The sequence below is a fragment of the Kogia breviceps genome, chromosome 4 (assembly GCF_026419965.1).
Source record: "Kogia breviceps isolate mKogBre1 chromosome 4, mKogBre1 haplotype 1, whole genome shotgun sequence".
Lineage (NCBI taxonomy): Eukaryota > Metazoa > Chordata > Mammalia > Artiodactyla > Physeteridae > Kogia > Kogia breviceps.
In genome coordinates, this window is record NC_081313.1 from 142,727,716 (window position 1) to 142,749,036 (window position 21,321).

Sequence of the window (21,321 nt, forward strand, 5' to 3'; positions counted from 1 at the left end):
TGTTCTGCTCCTAGTCAACCAGAGCGCTGCTTTCCTGGCCCCCTCCCTCCATACCCCATTCCTCCCAGACACACCCAGGAGCATCACCGTTACTCTTGGCAGATATCCCCTGGGGCCCTGCTCAGAGCCTCTGTGAGGGTTGTCCAGGGGCTGGGGGTCACGCAACCTGGGTTTACATTCTAGTCCTGCCCCTCACTTGTCAGGAGACATTGGGCAAGGCCTGGACCTTCTACAAGGCTGTTTCTTCATCTGTCAAATGAACACCTCACCTGAGCCCTAGCTGCCGTGGAGAACTGTGGGATGAGAGTAGACGTGAGCTGGTTTTATAAACTCCAAATGCCGAGTGAGGAAACAGAGTGGGCCTAGGTGGAAACCAAAAAGCAAGGGCCCAAAGGTCTCCGTTCCTTTTCTCTTCCTCTTCCTCTTCTCCCTTCCCCCCGGCGAGGGTGGCCCCACTGAGGAAGCATCACAGTAGGCTCAGCTGCTGCAGAAAGGCCTTTACTAGGCAGACAGGGGTGAGTCTAATGCCAGCGGGTCGGGGTGAGAGGAGAGGGCACATCCCTCAAAGGAGCGGGGGTGGCATCCCTGCCCGGGGGCCTCAGCCTGAATGCACTAAGGGCCGGCCCTTCAGACAGGTTCAAGGGAGGTCCGCCCACAAGGGCTTCGGGCCCCTCCTTCATGGAGATGCCACCCCTGACATGGGGAACATGGCCCTTGCTCTCACATCTGCCTTGGCTACTCTCAGGGAACACTGCGGGGCGGGGTAGGGGGCTTGGGAGGGCCCTCAGGAAGGAGGGAGGCTGTGTGATGGAGAGGAGGGAGGTCGGGCAGTGTGGCAGACCCAGAAACTTCTGGGCACTTCAGGGGTGGTGTTTGGAGGCAGTGGGAGGAGCCGGCTCCAAGGGATGAGGTCTAGGTTAGAGCAGAACAGTTGAATCTAGAGCTGGTTTTTTTCTTTGGGCTCAGCAGGAAGTGAATTGTTGTCATTGGAACAGAGAACTGGAAAGAGGGGAGTTCCTCTCTGGCACTCTCCACAGCACACAGCTGTCGCCACACACACGGTGCACGTTCCTGGGTGTTCATGCAGGTCAGCCCATGTGGCCGTACACTTACGTGTGTGCACACACCTGGTCACACACAGCTGTAGGCATGCGTGCAAACACCCATGTGCACAGCAATACAGACACAGTTGTATGCACACGTTCGTGTCAGGCTGAGGCCTTGCGTAATCGTAAGGGGTCTAGCGTGGGAGTATGGTGTGGGTGGAAAAATGGATTCCTTCCTGAACAGAGTCCTCCCCAGCCCCTTTGTGGTGGACATGGGGTGGGGTGGGCCTCGGTTACTTCCCCTTGGCCACCAGGGCAGCCTGGCGCCGCATGTAGGTCAGGATGTCCATCTTGACAGTGTTGACCGTGGTGCGGTGGTGCCAGCGCATGATGGGAACACCATCTGGCCCCACCAGGAACTTCTCAAAGTTCCAGCGGATGTCATGGACCTTCATGGGATCCCAGAAGAGGCGGCCCGGTGAGCCCAGGAGCTCCGAGGTAGGAGGACAGGAATTCTGGAGCAGAGATGAGAATAGAGTCAACCCTGCTTGGGACCCCTCCCACGCTCTTATCCTGCCTCCTTCCCAGGACTTCTTGGGGAAAGGAGAATAGCCTGGCACTGAGAAAAGAGCATCAGTTTGGGAGTCACAAAACGGAATCCCAGAACCAGTTTTGGCTCTAGCGGATTGTGAGACCCTAATCTTGTCCCTTCTGGGGCCCATCTGTAAAATGGGCTGATGAGACCCTAGGGTTTGCAAAGCCCTCTAGTTGGAAATAATAATCAGATGCCAAGAAATTCCCCAAGAGCCCAGGAGCAGAGGAGGGTTGCACAGGCCTTGTCTTTATGTGGGCTGGAGCCAGGAGCGGCTGCAGCCTGGTCCAGAGCCAGCATCAGCTGGGCAGAGAGGCTCTGATAGAGGTGGCTGTGTACTCACCTTCAGGAATGTGTAGAACTTCTGTTCTTTCTCCCCGTTCACATCCCCTTTCTCAAAGAGCTGGAAATTGGGGACGAAGCCCCCACCTGGTCGGACATACCTAAGAGAGCAATGTTTTTATGTGGGTCTCAGGGAAATGGGCACAGGGCTCAGAAATGAGAGGAAGGGACAGAACAGGGGAGGGGGTGTTGGGAGTCTGGATTTTAGTCTACAGTGGGAGCCAGTGAATATTGAATGGGCACAGGCATAATGTGGGTCTACAGTCTTTTTCCAGTTTGGTACCTTCTCAATAACCCCATGCCCTCCACCTGTACTCCCCTTCCCCCTCCCCGGTCACGTGCTCACAACCATCATCCCTGTCTCTGTCCATCTCCTGGCCCCTCTTCCACTCGTTCCACTAAACGGCGTTCCTGGAAGGGGAGAGTAGTTCTTGGAGGCTGATAAACATCCATCATGAGTAGGGGCAGGTGCAAGCGATGCCTGGAGGCTAGGCTGGGGCGCTTTCTCAGGACACTGAGTCAGCACTCACTTGAGAGTGGCTAGGATCTCCGAGTTTTCTCCTGGTTCCTGTTTTCCGAATTGGTTGCAGGGGAAGCCCAGAATGACCAGACCAAATGGTGCAAGTTCTTCCTGTAGTGCATTCAGTTCTGGGCCAGGGAGAGAGAGAGCAGAGACTGGGGTAGCCTGATGAGGAGCCCTCCCTCCTGTGTACCACTCCACCTGCTCACCCATTGTGAGCAGCTGAAATCACTGAGGCCTGACGGGGGAAGGGACTTGCCCAAGATCATCCACTGAGTGTGGCAATGCTGGGATTCAAGTCCCATCCTATGGATTCCAATCTGGATAGGTTGGAGATTTGGGGAAAGAGAGAGCAATATGGTTCATCAAATGAGTAATCAGTCACCCACTGCCAAGGTCCAATGATTGCCAGGCAGAACATTCTAGGTCAGGTTGCCCTTGCCTCCCTCTCACACCCCACCCCACCCCCCAAAGCATTTTCTTGTGGGTGCTGTCAGATGCCTTTCGCCTGCCTGTTCCCTCATGCTCTTGACTCTGACCCAGCTAAGGAGAAAGAAGTGAGGATACTAGGGATCATGACACCTGGGTGCAACACCTGGTCCTGTCACTAACACCCGTACTCTGGGGACTCAGGCCAGTTGCCTGCTTTCCAGGGGCCAAGAGAAGCACTAAGGCAGATGGGGCTGAGGACAGGTGAGGAATTCTCAGCAAGACAAAGCTATTATTTCTTACTCCAATGAAAGGACCCTCCAGGCACAAACCCAGTCTCCTCCCTCCTTCTGCTTTTAGAGCAATTGAGGTGCCCAGGGATGAAGGATAACTGAGAATCTTCCAGAACGTGTTTGAAGGTGATCAGACCTCAGGCTTATACGATCATTTTCAGAGAACCATGGAACACAGTAGGATTAAGATACAAGGTTTGGAATCTCATGATCACCGTTCACCCCTTCCCCCTTGCACGGGGAAAGCTCCTGTGATTGGAATGTGCCCAACTGGCAGAAACAGTCCCAAATAAAGCAGGGTAGGAGGGATGGGCTCTTACCAACGTACTGGCTCGTCAGGCCTCAGAAGCTGGCCACGTTGACAAAGAGGATGTATTTGCCAGCGTACTGCTTAAAGGGGATGTACTCCTCCCCGTCAATGGCGAGGGCTCCATACTCGTAGATGGTATTGCTCACACCGGCATGGCAGTCCATCTGGAAGAGAAGACCAGTGCCGGGGAGCGGTTAGACCTGGAAGGGAACTTGGACTCCACCGTTTTCAAGATAACAGGGGGAGGTGGAACTGATTTGCCCAGGTGGTCTTGACTTGCCCAAGACCACTCCAAGAATTAGAACCAGACTAGAAGTGAGGTCTCCTAATTCCTTGTAGAAGACAATAATTTTGAAAGCACTTAATAAGCTGGTGGGTGCTATGGAAACTTGGAGAAATACTTACTTTGGTCATTACTTCTGCATCACATGTCAATTTATTAACAGTCACCGGGCAGGTTCTGAGCGAGACTCCCCCAATGCTGGTGTTGTGTTATTGGATGGGCTGGTGGAGACAGGGAGGTGATAAGAGCCTGAACTAGACCATCGTGAAGGAAGAACTGAACGGAAATGAGGAAGCAGCAGTATGGACAGTGGTGATTCAGAGGTTCCCGATCTGGGGGACTGGAAAACTGAGGCTGTTAGAAAATAGGGAAGTAGGATAGTAGCCAGGAATGGGGCAAGGCCTGCCATGAGGATTAAATGGGATGGTCAGGGTAAAGCCCCAGTGCCTGGCATAGATTCATTGTTCCCTGTGGGCGAGCAGCTGTGACAAACGGTCATCCTCCAGAACTAGTAGAGAGAGTGTTAAATGGGCTGCAAGTTGGGGAACCTGGATGCCATGACCAGCTCCGCCACTAACTCCCTGTGTGGTCTTGGACTAGCCCTTTCTCTTCTGTGGGCCTCAGTTTCCTCATTTATAAAATGAGAACCTTGAACTGGATCAGCTGTTCTCAACCACCATGGCTTGACAGCGTCACTGTCAGTGGGAGAGGACGGAATGGATTAACTGCCGGCGGGCGGAATGCTGCATTTACCCCACTCTACCCCATCTCATCTCTGCCATTGTTTTGGTACAGACTACAAAAATCTGGGTCTACTCTTGAAAGAGTGTCACGGCATCACCACTATAATTCGCAGCTTGGGCGGGCCCTGGCCTGGACGTCTGAGAAGAGGTGAGAAGACAATAAACAAATTGAATGCAAACTAGCATTATAGACCAGAGAGACAGAGCCAGGTGGTTGGAGTTAGAGAAGCAAATTCACGCCCTCTCTTCCCACCAATCCTGGAAGACTTGCTGTTGCGGCCAGTTACACCTCTGCGCAACTGCGTGAAGAGAGCCATCTGGGCTGGCAGGGCGTGGCCCCAGGAGGGTGTAAAAAAGCAGCCTCTGTCTTGAAGACTCCGTAGCCTGCTGAGACAGGGGAGCTGGAACTCCCTCTGTGCGGCCATTCCCTGACAGCTGCAAGCTCTCTTCTTGGCTCCGGTACAAATTCCCTGCTACACGTGAGTCTAATATTCCATGCCCCGTGACTTCTGGTGGCTGCTGGAGGCCGGCCTGAGACCTAAGCTTGACATTCCTTCAGCCCCTGGGCTTCGTGGGCCCCAGCTGGGGTCAGCTCTACCTCAAAATACAAACAGCCAGGGCACAACAAACACACCCTAGAGCTGGCCACAGAGGTCTAGCAGCCAGAAGGAAAGTCCTCCCGACTTGCCTCCCCACTCCACCCCGGTCTGAAAACAAACTGTGAAATGGGGAGAAAAAAAGCCAAGAGGTTGTATAAATAATGGAAGCTTGCAAACAGCGGGAGGATCGGCTTCTGAAACCAGTTTCAGGGTGGGACTCTCCTCTCATTCGATTTGAATCTTTGCTGGCTGTGTGGCCCTGGGCAAGTCATGTTCAGTCTGAGCCTCCATCTGCTGATGGGACAGGATAATACCACCTGCCTCCCAAAATGGCTGCGAGAATTTACTAGCAGGTCAAAACTGTCTTGCAAGCCTCTTGGAAAGAAATCTGTACCCGCCCCCCACCCCACCCACCCATCAAGGGATAGGGTAAAGGGCCCTGACGTTCCTACCTTATTGTGAAGAGGGCTTTGATGTTCCCTAGCCAGTATGAAGATGATGCATTGGGCAGGGTGTTTACAGGAGAAGGGGTGTGTGACAAAGCCTCCCTCCTTTCTACTGGGCCAGTGAAGCCAGTGCTGTGAGTTCCCACCGAGAGGGGTCAGAGAGCACCTTTGGTGGGGGAAGCCATGGCCTGCATTCACCACTGAGCACGCTCCCAGTCCTTATGGAAGCCCCCTCCCCTTTTCTGGGCCCATGGAGTCCCAGAACCCTGCACCTTAACCCGGATGTCAGAGGAATTGTGGGTGGAGGTGGGGAGAGGGAGTGAAGGTGCCTCTCTCCTGCCACAACTGCACAAGACAGGAGAGTTTCGATGGCTTGAGAGTTGGACGGGGGACCCCGCCAGGACCCCAGCTGGCTTGGGTTGCTGGTCCTGTGTCTTTCTCCTCACCCATCTGCCCATTCCTATCAGTGTGAAAGTGTGAAGGGAGAGCTGGACTGGGGGCAGGAGACCTGAGTTCTGGGCCTGGCTGGCCTCCGATTCTGGGTGATGACTCCTGTCCCTTCTCTGGGGCTCTGGCTCCTCAGCTGTGAGGCGGGGTCAGATTCAGTGCTGTCTTAAGGGCTCTTCAGCCCAGACTGTCAGCCGGTGGTTCCATGATTCTCTCTGCCTGGTTTAGTCACCTAGAAACCAGCGGTTACTAGGATCCCACGCACGTCAGCGGTTGTTATTCTCTCTAGCCTCTGCAAAGTCCTTTTGTAGAGGGAGGCTGGGCAGCCTTAAACTGGACTGGAGAGGGGACATGGCAAGAAAAGGAGGATTCCCTTTGTTACCCAGCCCCTCCCTTTGAATCGAGAGGAGGCAAACATCCCTTTGGGGCTCTCACCCTTTGTCCATCCCATTCTCCACCTGCCCCTTGCCCCATTGCTTGGCCCTGGAGTTGGGGTAGGATAAGTGGTTGAGTCCTAGAACCCAGGGCTATGACATTTCAGCTCTCTCAGGACCTGGAGGAGAAATAGGCATGCCCAGACTGTCATTAGCTATCAAGTCCTAGCTGGTTGTATATGATAAGATCACACCTCACCCTAAGACTCTTCTAGATCATACCCATCCTGCTTTCTCTGAATCCAGCTACTCCTCCCCAGAGTTCTACAGAGAACACATGGCTATGATGAGTTATTCATTGGATCCATGTTCTTACCTCCAGCCTTCTTGAAGCAGGGCCCATCTTCCCTTCTCTGCTTCTCCCCAAACTGAGGTTATAGGACTGACTCCAAGATAGTGCCCTACCCATGGTCTACCCTCACTTCTACTCCACACCCCAATATTGAAATTCAGTACCATCCCTGCCCTGGAAAATACCTTCTGAGTTGGAGATTATGAACAGGACTGGATACAAAGCCAGAGGCTTAGAGAAAGTGGCCCCATAACCATCCAGTCTCAAGGCTGACTCCAAGCAGGGGCAGACTGATTGGAATTTAGGCTGAGGACAGGACAGGGGATAGAAACAGACAGAAGGAACCTTGTGTTTGGAATGGGCTTCCTGAACAGTAGATACGATTTTGGAAATAGAATCATGGAGTCATAAGATCTTAGAATTAAGATCTGGAAGATTTGAGGAACACAGAAGTGCAAAGCTTCTTCAGCTTATACAAGCGTGTGTGTGTGTGTGTGTGTGTGTGTGTGTGTGTGTGTGTGTGTGTGTGTGTGTGTGTGTGTGTGTACTGGGATGCTGGAGACATAAATCTCTCTCTTTGGGTCTATGCCTGGCTTCTGCCTCTCCACCCTAGGGAAGAGGAGAGATCTACAGCGCCCACTTTGGCATGTACTGTCCAAAGAGATAAGCATGTGTGGTCACCCCTGCTCCTGGACTCAGCATCTCCACTCTAGCTAAGGGCCACACACTCTGCTGGGGATAGACTGAGGCTCAGGAGAATTCTGCCTCTCCTGTCAAGCTGGCAGTCCCCAGCTTTCTCCAACTACTAGGTTTGCTCAGGCCAAGATGGGCAGTGTGTGGTGGGTAGTGAGGCTGCCCCCAAACAGGAGACACGTCAGAGAACAGCGGGTGGATTTTGCAGCTTCTGAAAGCATCCCCTCCGAAAGCATCACCCTCATTGTGCCCTGTCCTCCCACCTGCTACAGGTGGAGAAACTGAGGTCCACAAAGGAAAAGGGAGTCTAGTCAGCATCCTGGGCATTCTGTGCTGCCAGCTCAGAGCTCCTTCTGTCACAGACCTCTGTGTCTTCTACAAGTATCCCAGAATTCTACCTGTGTTTATGCTTGAGCTAGACGGGGACCACACAGCTGCGTGTTCCTTCCCTTTCACCTTGCCTGCCATTCTCCCTGTGAACCTCTGCAGCCAACCCAGACCCTGAGTCTCCAGGCCATTTTCTGTGCCCCCCAACCCCCTTCAGGCCCCACTGGAGAATATCTCAGAAACAGACGGTGGCATGGAGGTAGCAAGGCGACCTGGAGGTAGCCGTGGGGATGGAAGTGTGCACCGGGAGAGAAGACCCTTCCTCCCTCATTCATTCTGCCCGCCCGGGGCACCCAGGTCTCCAACAGATGGAACCGCGAAGAGTCTGACTACGGTCTGGGGGAGGCAACGGGAGTTAGGGCTTCTCTCGCACCTTAGGTGTCACCCTACTGCTGCGGAGCCCGGGAAGAAGGGTGCCTCACCACCAAGAGATGGACACCTGCGGACCACGTTCGATCCCCCGGCCACCCATCCCCGAGGCTCACTCACCTTCGACTTCTGTCCTCGGCTCGGCGGAACAAAGCCGGCCAGGAGCAGGGAGAGAAGGCAGGATGCCCGGAAGAGCCGAGCCATGGTGGGCGGGGGCCGCGTCTCGGACTCGCCGCAGACGCTGTCTGATCCCGGGCCACAGTCCTTCTGAGGTGTAGTCCGCTCTCATCCACCTTTCAAGCCCTCAGCGATGACCAATCCGCGGCCGGGCCGGAGTCCTGTAGCCAATCGCAGGGCGTCTGGCATTTCAGGGGCGGACACAATTTACCCTCCGCTTCTCCCCCTCCCCAGGCCCCGGGCGACAGTGACATAAGCAAGTCTGGACAGAGAGATGGGAGCCAGTTCCTTGTGAACCTGTGAGGCGGGACCCTCTTCTTTAGACTCTAAAGTGCTGGAAGAGGCAGGCACAATGTCCTCAGCACAGCTTGGGAAAGGGCTTTGAAAAGCACCGAAGAGTTGATGGCACCCCCAAGGTGTTCCCTGTTCCTTCCTGCCTCCATTCTGGTTGAAGGGATATTAAGGACCTAAAATGTCAGCAAGATCTGAAGTGAAACGTCCAGGAACATTTATTTACTCTATGTAGGTTTAGTGCTTAAAAAGCAAAGAGTGCATGCCCTAGGATTTTGAATGCAGCCCTCTCCTGGAAAGAACATTGGGATTCCTCAGCTGGTTTGAGAGCAGAAAATACATTTGCTCCCTGTGTAGTCTTAAACATGTTGCTTTCCCTCTCTGGGCCTCAGTTTCCCCAACTGTGTCATGATGGGATTGGTTGATGCTCTCTAAGTCCCTTCTGGTTCTGGCTAGATGACTTGTTTCTAAAAATAAGTGACAGACCTAGACCAGGAATCCCTTGAGAGTAGGGACCATAATCACCAGCTGGCACAGGGCCTAGAACACAACATGTGCTTAATATTTGCAGCATTAATCAATCCATGACTTTGTTCCTCTGCTTCAAGATGCTGATGATCAGTTCAGGGAGCTCTAGGTCTGTGCTGTCTAGGTATGATTCTCTCCACCGATAGGGGAATGCGTTGGGATCAGTGCTTCTCAAATCAGACTACCAGCCACCCGAGAAGATTTTCATACAGATTCCCAGGTCCCTCTTCAGAATCAGTGCATTAGAATCTCTAGCGGCAGAGGCTGAGGCTCCACCTTCAGACATGTTCCAAAGGTGATTCTGAGGCAGGTGATTCTCTGTCTTCTGATGGAGAAATGCCTTGAGATACCATGACTTTACTATGATTTGAGATAGTATTGTCCCCGTGGGAATTTGGAAGGTCTGTCTCAATCCCCCATTCTCTGTGAAGCCTTCCTTACCTCAAACCACAGCCTGTTGAAGTGAAGGGAGTGTTGAAGGCCAGGAATTCTTTAAATGAGTTAAAGCACAGAATCATTTGAACAGTGGCTGACACAGAGTATGTAGTCAATAAATGCTATTTATTCAACCACCTCATTTTGCTGAAGCCTAGAGACAGGGAACAATTTACCCAAGTTCCCAAAACAAACTGATGGCAGAGAGAGGACCAGAATCCAGGTCTAGACTCCATTCTCAGGCCCTCTTGACTTTTTTCTGGTGTCTCCTGAAGGTCATATTTAACCAAAGATACAAACATCTGTATACATATCAGTTTGTCAGAAATCCATTGTTCATTAGCATCAGCAGGCATCTAGGATCCCTCAAAATATGTGCCTAGCATCATGTCAACACGATTAAAGATGTCAAAAAGGTTTCTGGAAGTTACAATCCCTGCCTTTGAAGTGTGTCCAACAGAGCCAGGACGAGGGTAAGGCAAGTGCAGAGCTGGCACCCGCGAGCGAGTGCCTCCTTAAATGGTGCACCCTGAGTGCCTGACTTGCCTCACCCTATTCCTAGCCTTGGTGTTTGGTTTCTCTGGGGGAGACAAGAAGGAGTCAGAGCCTGAGGCTTGCAGTGGGGCCACAGACAAGTTTCTTTCTCTGGGCCTCAGTTGGTCAATCTGTTAGACAAGAGTCTTTGACAGTCTCTCCATGGTGGTCTCTGTGGCTCTACAGTTCCAAGGGTCTAAGGAAGACCTGTGCTGCACCAGACTCGGGAATACTGATCTCATGGCCAGTGGGCTGGGAGGTTGAGGGAGCATGGCCTGCCATTGGGTTGGGCCTTCATGCTGCAGACTACTTTCAAAGGAGGTCTGAGCCTCAGTACAAAGATCATGAAGACAAGGTTGAAAACACTTGCCAGTCTTTTCACCATCAGCCTTTCCAGCACATTTGGTTGATTTGTTCCCAGGAACCCTATGTTTTGAAAGATGTTATTCTTCACCAGGATGTTTCCCCTTGCCCTCAGGTTAAAGTCCAAATTCCTTAGCGCTTCAGACAGTATCCTCCAAATCCAGCCGCTTCCGCATCTTTCGCCACACTCCTCTTATTCTCTCTACCCAGCTGTACTGGACTGTTCTCCAGTTCTTCCAACATGCCATTCTCTCTTACCTCCAGGTCTTGTCTATGTTGTTGAGTTCTGTCTGGAACTCTCCATGTTCTCTCTCTTTTACTGGTTCTCTCCTACCATTTTCAGGTTTCAGCATCATGTCAACACCATAGAAAGAGTTTTTATTCAGGTCCCCTTGCTTTATTCTATTACAGTTCCTAGAGTATTTGACATTTTCTACATCAAGCCTTTGTTGTACTTTACCATCATTTCTTGTTTGTCTGTTTTCTACAACAAATCATAAGGTCCACAAAGGCTTCATTCTCACCATTTTGCAGAGGGCTTAATACACAGTAGATGCTCAGTAACTATCTATTAAATAAACAAATGCCAAATAAAACATTATTTGGCAAATGGAATAAGCAGATCTTCAGGTCGGCATGTGCTATCAAGTTTGAGCCCACGAAACTGGTCTGATTCCAGCTGCTAGTAAGATTTGAGATGTGTGAGTTTGTCAGAGGAGAGTAGGTGATTTCGTCTGAGTTTCAGGAAAGAAAGGGTGGAGAGAGATACTCTAAAGGAATCATAAGCCAGTTTTGTTTCCAGCCTGAGAACATGCCCTACTGCATCCCAGATAAGTGGGCACCCAGTACCCCTTCACTCTCTCTCTTTTAGACATATTTGGGGAGCTCCCTATCTACCTGCTTGGTGGGTGGATGGGGACTGTAGATGATTAAATGGAGGTTTTTTAAAAAGTGCTGACGCTCTGCGTCTTCGAGGAAGATAGAACATGAGTTAATAAATAAGAAGGGCGTAAAAAGTGAAAACAATGGAAGCCAGCCCTATTGGTGCTGAGTAAGCACTGGACTCAGTGATGGAGTCAGCCAGCCCAACTGATGGGTCCAGATGGCGGTGGCAGAAGGGAGGCCCAGCCCCACCACTTCAGTGCCAACTCAAATGGTGGCCCTGTTTTGCAATCAAGACAGGATTGCAGACCTAGGTGGGGCCCTGAAGCTGCTGGTTTCCTAAATAATTGGCAGGTGCTGTCTTAGAGCTAGCCAGGGGACAGGAAAGAGGTGGCTAGAGCCTTTGCTTTTCAAACCAGTGCCTTCCAAACTCTGGGCCTCAGTTTCCTCATCTATGGAATAAAGATTTGGACAAGTTGACCTCAAAGGCCAAACTTTTGGATAATAAGAGGAGCAGCCAGCATTCACCCAACATCCTATATGTACCAGGTACTGCCTCAGGTTTATTAACTTTTGGAAAAATCCCTGTAACTTCATGAGGTAGCTAACATTATTATCCCCATTTTAGAGATGAAGAAACTAACATATAGGTTAAGTCACTTCGCTTAAGGTCATGCAGCTGGTAGGTGGCAAAACCAGGATTCTGACCCAGATGTCCTGTTTCCAGAGTCCTTGTCATTATCTGTAAGACTGTGCTGTTCAACATGGCAGCCAATAGCTGGATGTGGCTTGTGAGCACTCGGAATGTGGCTAGTCCAAACTGAGATGTGCTGTGAATGTAAAATACACACTGGTTTTTGAAGACTTAGTAAGAAAAAAAGAACATAAAAATATCTCGATAAATTTTTATATCATTATGTGTTGAAACATTAATATTTTTATACATTGGATTAAAGAAACTATATTCTTGAAATTAATTTCACCTCTTTCTTTTTACTTTGTAAAATGTGACCAATAGAAAAATTTAAATTACATACACAACTGACATTATATTTCTTTTGGATTGTGCTGGGTTTAAGCTGTATATTCATAAAACATTGCTATAGGATTATAGTTATCTCTGTGAAATCTAGGCTTATCCCCTGTCTGAGGTCCCCAAGACCACCTCCCAGTTCAATGATTTGCTATCAGCACTCACAGAACTCAGCATATAATCATACTCACACTATGATTTATTACAGCAGTAGGTTACAGAACAAATCAACCAAGGGAAAAGGTGCATGAGACAAAGACTGGGTAAAATCAGGCACAAGCTTCCAAGAGGCCTCTCGCAGTTGAGTCACACAAGGTGTACTTAATTCCTCTAGCAACAAAGTGTGACAACACATGTAAAGTGTCCACCAAGGAGGACCATTAGACTCAGTGCTCAGTTTTTATTGGGGGCTGGCCATGTAGGCATCCTCTGCCTAGCATGTACCAAGATGCCAGACTCCCAGAAGGAAAGCAGGAATTCAGCACAAGCCACATTGTTTGTCCAAATAGTTTAGGCATAGTGAGTCACTCTTATCAGTTTTGGGAATGGTGGAAATCCTCCTGAAATCAAAGTCGCTGAACATCAACCCAGGGCCAGTTGTGCAAGCAGATCTTTCTAAGCATAGCAATCTCAGGCTTGCATGTTAACTCTTTTCCTCAGATCTTGCAACTAAACTTCAGCAGGACCTGGCCTGGCAAATACTAGGTTTATTGAATTTACCTGAAATGGAGTTAATGACTCTCACTTCGTCTAATGCCCACTTCATTGGAGGGAGAATTATAAAAAAGGGGAAGAGTCCCTAGAAACTATCTCATTCCATCCTCTCATTTGAGAGGCTGAGGTTCCAAGAGACTGAGTGTTTTGTCCAGGGACCCACCCCAGAGAAAGGCGCCTGCAAGAGTCACACCTACGCTGGATACAATTCCAAGCTTTCAGACAAAATGTCCCTTCCCTTCTCTTGGAACCTAAAACGTGTACCCTTTTCCCCGTTTCTTAGTAGTAGGGAGCCCTACCTATGTCTCTGCTGGCCTCATTTTTCCTGCCCTCCATCCTCTCTATGTTGTTTGGCTGGGAGACTACTGTGCTGGAGTAGCAATAATGACCTTCATAAACAGTCACTAAACAGTGGACAACCCATATTCTACTTCCTCTGGTTAAATGACAATGCACAAAACCAATGAGGACTAGTGGGAACTAATCAACTCTAGAGTAGGATAACCAGATGGAGTGGGTAGCCCATCACCCCTCCTCCCTCACGTCTCCCAGCATGACCGCAGATAACAAATGGCCAGGTCTGGTCCACATCATTGTCACCCCTTCCCCAACTCAGAGGTTCATGTCAAGGGTATACTTGAGAAAGTTTTGGACTGGGAGTCTGGAGTCCTGCTCCTATCTCCATAGGTGCCATCTCTCTGATGCCCTGAGGTCCCCAACTCTGAAACAAAGAAGTTAGAATTCTGAGGTTTTGTCCATCCTAGTCAGTCTCTGACTGTGCAGTGTCTCATGAACTGACCCCAGGAAGGAGTCCCTGAGGACAAATGGAGTGGTGGCCTGGAGAATCTGCCTAGTCGGGTTGGGTTACAGGGTGAGGGAGGACTGTGAGTAAATCATGTTGTCTCCTCCTTTGTGGCTACCATCACTGTCACCCTCAAGCGGTTATTTTGAGTTTTAGATGAGCCAGGACACTTAGTTCAGAGTCTGCCTGTTACCACCCCCATCCACATTCCCTGTATGATGAAGAGGTTGGGCCTGTTGTCTCTGGGGCCCTAAACTTGTTCAGATGCACTCTACCGCCACCTGGCTGGGTAACTTCTGCTAAAGTAGATTCACCTTTCTGGGGCTTGACCTTCCTTAGCTGTTAAGTGGGGTCAATAATTTCTGCCCTGACTGCTCTGTAAGCCTTTTGGGAGGTTCTGGTGGAGTATTAGAGCTGAAAGATGCTAAAATATGAACTCCAGAAAGGACTGAGAAATTATACTTTTTTTCTTCCAATTAATTCTTTGTCTCCAAAGCCATGCCTTGTCCATGTCTTTTCCTCATATTAATGAGGTCTGAAAACTTACTAAACTAGTGTTAATTAATTCAACAGGTGTTTCTTAAGCATCTACTACGTCCTATGCACTGTGCCAACTGTTGAGGATTCTATGATTCAAGGAGAACAAGATGTGATTCCTGCCCTCCAGGAGCTCACGGTCTAGTGCAGGGACAACAGCGAACTGGCTACACAGGGTGACAGATGCTCTTGAAGGAGAAAGTGCAGCACAAAAAGAGGCACCTCACCTGGATTCGTGGGAGCAGGGCTGGCTTCCAGGTGGAAGTAACTAGTGACCTGAGAAGGAGCAGGAGTTAGCTGGCTGAGAGACATGAAAGAAGTAGCGAAAAAGAGATCGCCTTTGTGGCTAAAAGAACCACTAGATCAAGGGTCAAGTGGGCCCCTTCCAACTTTGATATGCAGGTTTTTCATGGCTGAAGCAGAGAGTTCAAGGTGAGAAGTGACAAGAGGTAAGGCCGGAGAGGTAAATAAGGGCAGATGGAGATGGGCTTTCACAGCCTTGGACTTTATTTTGAGGACAATAGACAGAAGAAAACTCCCCGCTCCATCATTGTGTTTTGCTATCCTTTTATTACTTTCCACAATTTTAAATGCTCTCATTCATTTATTTATCTACCTACTTATGGTCTATCCCATTCTCCTTCCACCTAGAATGTGAACAGCATGATGTCAGAGACTATGTCTTATTCTCTGCTGTAACTTCAGCCCTAGAAAAGAACCAAGCACACATAGAGGGTATTTCATTAATAGTTGTTTAAGAGTGAATGAATGAACGAATGCAAAAAAAGAAAGGGGAGACATCGATTTGGGAATGTCCCTTGTACTTTGCCTTTATTTAGGGAGAAGCCTCCCCCTCCCCACCCTCCATAGGGGAGGGTTGCAGCTCAGAAAGTTTTGTCTCTTCAGGAAGTGAAGTGCAGGTGTGTGGCGAGCATTGCCCTCTGAGGAAGGTGCCATTAAGACCCTCATAAGCCTCAGGGCCCGACTGTACTCTCCTTGGTATGCATCCTGGACTTTATGGTATGAACGTAAAAAAGGAGATGGCCTTTGGCCAGATCGCCCCAGGGACCTGCTCAGTTAATGGGAGTCCCTGGTTGTTCCCTAAAGCCAGGAAATGCAATCCTGGAGGGGAACTTGGTGCCTTTGTGGAACAAGCGATAGATTTGCTGATGCAGATAATGCAGATAAGGTGGTGATTAAACCGAGACGGTAAACCTGCTTAGTTCCACAGAACAAAGGTTATGCAAAGTTTCTACTTTACATTGACTATGCAAATTCCCTGCTTTAGGGGTGTATATATGGCTATGCTTTGTTATTAAACTTGCCTTGCAACCGTCAGTTGCTTGTGCCCTTCTGATCCCATACCTTGGTGCGTTCAGTTCCCTACTCCCTCTCGTCGATTGTTGCTGCACTTTGAGGACCCGCCGCGGCTGGCGGCACAGGTGAGGGTGAGAAATGGGCTAGGGAGAAGGATCATGTCTGACCCTGGAGCCGAAAGCCTAACTGAGGTCTGGACATCAAATTCATTTTCCTTAAGGCTCTGTGGTCCATGGGAAATAACCTGGCCCTCACACTGAACTCCAAAACATTTTAGGGCATCTGGGTCAGAATCCGGCCTTCTCTTACTTCTCAGGCTTTGATCTCTCAACCTCATTAGAGTATCAGCCTAGAAGGGTCTTGGGAGATGATCTAGTTCCTTCGACTCCAAGTGTATGGTCCTGACACTCCACTGACAGACATTCCCACTGCAGCCTACCCTGCTCCTGGTGTTTCTTATACAACGTTAAGTTGACGAATTCATATCAACTATAGACTACGTTTTTGAGAGGTAGAAGTTCTTTCTCAGGTTACCCCTTGCCTTGCTTCTTCTCCCACTTTCCATCTATTCATGGTCCTTCCAAGTCAAGGCTCTAGATGAAGTCTGGGCAAGTCAGGTCCTGAAGGTTCACCCCAGGCTCTAAGCCTTACTTCTCTGCCCCTTCCAAAACCAGCTACTGCTTCTCTCCCAACTCTAGACAGCAGGACCATACCTGTCATGTTCAAAGATGTCAAGCCTGGCATTCAGCAAAAAGTTCCTGGAGAAGGGCTCTTCCTCTCCCAGATGCCCAAGAAATGTGGGAACCTCGTGACTGAGTTTGAAGTGATCTTCCCCTCAAAATTCCCCAGGCATCAAGAACCATGCTTGAGCAGGGTCTTCCTCTGTAGCCACCTGTGTTCCCTAAGGACTGACCAGGGAACTTTCCAGAACACAAGGATCTCTGGATCCTTCCACGAGTTTTGGACCTGTGAGAGAGTAGGAGAGCCCAGGGAGGGCTTTCCTACTGCTGAATGTTTTCCAGAGAATATATTATAATCTTTCAAAGTTGTAAAAAAAAAAAAAAATTAGTGGGGACAGATGGCATTAAGGCAGGGTCCCCAAAAGAAAGGACATGTCTGTCTCACACAGGGTCTGATCTGTCTCTGTGGCTTGTGGGTCGGGGTGGACAGGGTTGGAAAGATGACTGGGAGGCCAGGCTCATCCATTGGTGTTATCTGCTTGGCCAGCTCAGTCAGACAAATGAAAGATTCTTGTGTTTTGGGCTGTGGGTTTAAGCCCCAGGCACTGGGAAGCATAAAAGAGTCTTGCTGGCTTTGGCATCAGAGAAACCTGTATGCAAGCCCCAGATCTGCCCCTTTCTAGTTATTTCACCTTGGGTAAGGCATCTTTCCTCATTTGTAAAATGGAGATTTTATGTGGACTGAGAGAATGCCTGTGAGCACATTTGGTGCAGGGTGTGAGATATGTTCCACTGGTTATTATTATTAAAGATGTCAGTGATGACCCCAAGTATCCTAGCCATGCAGGGGGTGCCTGAACCAAGCATCCTTGAGGGCATGGAGGCTGGGGTTCTGACCCTCAGACTCTGACCATCCCATTCTCCCCTCAAATCTCCATCTGCATTTCTACAACTCAGCACTGCTCTGCGATCTCAGACCAGTTCTTATAGTCTCTCTGGTCGTCTCTGCCCTTTCCACCCCATGAGAAGTTGGACCAGATGACCTCTAAGGGCTCTATCTGGCTTTGAAAGTCTCTGACTAGTTTCCTAGGGTCTCTCTGGGACAGTCAAGTACTTTGTGTACCTAGAATGTAAGCAGCATGATGTCAGAGACTATGTCTATTCTCTGCTGTAACTCCAGCCCTAGAAAAGTACCAGGCACACACAGAGGGTATCTAATTAATAGTTATTTAAGAATGAATGAGTGAATGAATGAATGAGAAATAGAAAGGGGAGACATAGATTTGGGAGTGTCCCTTAATCCTTGTACTTTGCCTTTATTTAGGCAGAATCTTGTGTACAAGAGTCTGATCTGTTCTCATCCAGAGGTCAACAAAGAGAAGGAATGTGAGGTTTCAGGACTTTGTAATACTCTGAGAGGATGTCCTGCTCTTCCCACGTGCACACCACCCGTTCTTTTCTTTTCTTTTTTTTTTTTTTTAACATACTAAAGCTCTTTTTTTTAATAATTGAAATATGTTTGACATAATGTTGTACCCACCTTGTTCTACCTCCCCATTTACACAGAATAGCTAAGATTAACTGAGTGCCTTCTATGGGCTAGGCTCTGTTCTAAGTGATCTAAACAGACTAATTTATTTAATCCTCATAACAACCCCATAAAATACATATAAATTCCATTTTAAAATTGAGGAAACTGGGGGGGATAGAGAGGTTAGTAACCCAAGCTAGTAAGTGGTGGAGACAAGGTTACAGCTCAGACAATCTGGCTCCAGGGCCTGATACTCTCCACTTTTATTCCGCGCTGTGCTGAGTCCAGAGAGTGAAAGGGACTTGCCCAAAGTCACACGGTAACTTACGCAATGATCTCTGACCATTAAGCCACTAGAAGAGTCATATTGAGGGCAACAATAAGCCAAAGAGTTAAGTATCTTGGCCTCTCCCTTTCTACATCCTCCCTCCACCCCCAAATCCTGTGGGCTATTTACTAAAAGCAGAGAAGCTAGGGTGTGGCCTTGTGGTAAGTGCCAAGGCTGGCTGGCCCTACAGTAGGCTGCCCTCCTCAGGGCAAGCCTGGCTGCCTCTCCCATCCACCCAGGCAGCAGCAGCACAGTCAGAGGGGCTGGAAGTGCCCGGGGGCAGGGTGGGGGGGTCCGGAGTGAAGGCGTAGTTGGGGCAGGACTGGGGCAGGAAAAGAGAAGGTGAAAAGGGCAGGGACCAGAGTTAGGGAGAAGGGATGGAGTGGAGAGGGAAAAAGGGAAAGACAAATGTGTGCTGTTTTTTTTTTTTTAACATCTTTATTGGGGTATAATTGCTTTACAGTGTTGCGTTAGTTTCTGCTGTATAACAAAGTGAATCAGCTATACTATACATATATCCCCATATCTCCTCCCTCTTGCGTCTCCCTCCCACCCTCCCTATCTTACCCCTCTAGGTGGTCACAAAGCACCGAGCTGATCTCCCTGTGCTGTGCGGCTGCTTCCCACTAGCTGTCTATTTTACATTTGGTAGTGGATATATGTCCATGCTACTCTCTCACTTTGTCCCAGCTTATGCTTACCCCCCACCCCTGTGTCCTCAGGTCCAGACAAATGTGTTTTAAATACCCACTACGTGTGTGCCAAACACAGTGCTAGAGACCTTCCCATACCTGCTGCAGAGAGGGCCCTGTCATTACCCCCATATTATAAGGGAGGAAACAGGGACTCAGAGGGATGGATTACATGCCCAAAGTTATGGGGTGTGTCTATTGTGAAAATGTATCCTCTTTCCATTATAGAAGATAGGAAAGGAGTGACAGGAGAAAGTAAAGAGGAGGGGAGTGGGGAGAAAGGAGGAGGAAGTGAGGCGTGGGTGTCTGGACACTCTGCTCCCACCAAGGGCAACGGCCCCTGAGTTGTCCTTGCATCCCAGAAGGCTCACTGGGAGAATGTTTATGAGAAGTCTCAACATTGAGAAGGAGCGTGACCTCCCAGCCTGTCTGTCCTTGCCCCGTGACTGCTTCTGGCTATAAACAGCCTGTTTATTAACCCCAGGAAACTGGCTCCTCTGCCACTTAGCTTTATCTCCTGGAATGGGCGGGCTTGGAGAGCAGGGGCTGCTTGGCCAAGAGTTTCCAGACTGGGAGGAGCAGCTGCTAGGAACTTGATGATCCTTGAAGAATGGTGCCAAAAGCAGCCACAGACAGTCCCCACTCTGTCTGCATTCCACCCCCTTGCAGACTTGCTCAAGGCAGCATGGTGGGTTAATAGGCCTGAAAAGCCCTTGAGCCAATGGTTGCCACTTTAAGGGAGTTAAAGTTTGATTTACTCATTATCTTCCCTAATGATCCCCATCATTAGATCAATGTGGTGACACCAAATGAAATCATGGCTATAAAGGCACTTGGCAAAATGAACGCCCCGACCCCCAGTCCAGCACCTGAGAAGTTGTTCCCTCACCCAGTCCCTTGTACCTCCCCTTTCTCTCTTCCCCCCATTCAATCGCTTATGCGATTTTGTCCTAACACTCACCCACTACATGCTTACCGCTACACACTGTCTCCGCTGTGAAATGAGGGTTATAATTGTATTGACTTACTAGGTTGCTGGAGGAATCAAATGAGATACTTTCCATAAGTTTAGCACCACGCCCGGCACCTCCCTGTGCTCAATCAGTGTTAGCAACATCTATTGCCAGGTGTCTCGAAAAATTCCATAAAAGGCCTCCCACAGTGTTCTTGTAAGTAACCTGGAGTGGGAATTTTTTTTCTTTTTCTTTTTTTTTTTTTTTTCAGTACGCGGGCCTCTCACTGTTGTGGCCTCTCCTGTTGCGAAGCACAGGCTCCAGACGCGCAGGCTCAGCGGCGGCCATGGCTCACGGGCCCAGTCGCTCCGTGGCACGTGGGATTTTCCCGGACCGGGGCACGAACCTGCGTCCCCTGCATCGGCAGGCGGATTCTCAACCACTGCGCCACCAGGGAAGCCCCCAGGAGTGGGAATATTTTTGAATGGGGGACAAGAGATGAGGCAGGAACTGGCTGGGATTGGAACAGGAGGAAGTGGACTTCACCGGTAGCTTGAAGGACTGGAATGAGAACACGAAGAATGCTGGAATTTCTGGGAAAGGGAGGGCATGTGCAAACACAAGAATTGGATGAAAAGTCGTAGGACATTTACAACTCAGGAAAGAACAGAGCAAACAGCGGCTCATTCCAAGGCTAGTGGTGGGACATGGTGACCTTTCCAGGACACAGGAGCTTGTGGCTATAATTGAAAGGTGTTGAAAACTAGCTGAGCTCACAGGGCTCATCCTGCTGGTCGCCTCTGCAGAGTCGGTGAGTGTTGTGATTCCCCCCTCCACTTTGCACTTCCAGAAACTTCTCCCAGTGTTCCCAATAATATTTCCCTACCCCCCATAGCCTTGAACTATGTCCCCATCTCTTCCATTCTCTCTTATTCCCCTTGAATCTGTATATTTTTTAATACTTTGAGAATTTTTATTCACATAAGTCATTATGATTGCATTCTTCTTATAAAATTAAAACTTGGCAACTAAGGCTAAAATCCCATTTCACCCCTCTTGCTCTTCATTTCTTAAAATTAATTTTTATTGGAGTATAGTTGCTTTACAATGTTGTGTTAGTTTCTGCTGGACAGCAAAGTGAATCAGCTATAAGTATACATATATCCCCTCTTTTTTGGATTTCCTTCCCATTTAGGTCACCTCTTGCTCTTCATTTTTGTCACAACTCTTTTCCTCCAGCATAATTAACAGTATGTTTATCCTTCCAGAAATTTCTCTGTGCGCACGCGCGCGCACACA

At 49.3% G+C, this 21,321-nt stretch overlaps 1 protein-coding gene across 1 annotated transcript; it reads right to left on the reverse strand.

Annotated features, from left to right (window-relative positions):
• Positions 1-482: 482 nt before the first annotated feature.
• On the reverse strand, positions 483-8,695 carry GPX3 (glutathione peroxidase 3). The gene is made up of 5 exons (XM_059061545.2): positions 8,346-8,695; positions 3,543-3,696; positions 2,511-2,628; positions 1,982-2,081; positions 483-1,561 (listed from the first exon to the last, which is right to left on the reverse strand). Exons 1-5 carry the CDS (start codon positions 8,427-8,429, stop codon positions 1,340-1,342), a joined length of 678 nt encoding a protein of 225 aa, XP_058917528.1. The 5' UTR covers positions 8,430-8,695; the 3' UTR covers positions 483-1,339.
• Positions 8,696-21,321: the final 12,626 nt, after the last annotated feature.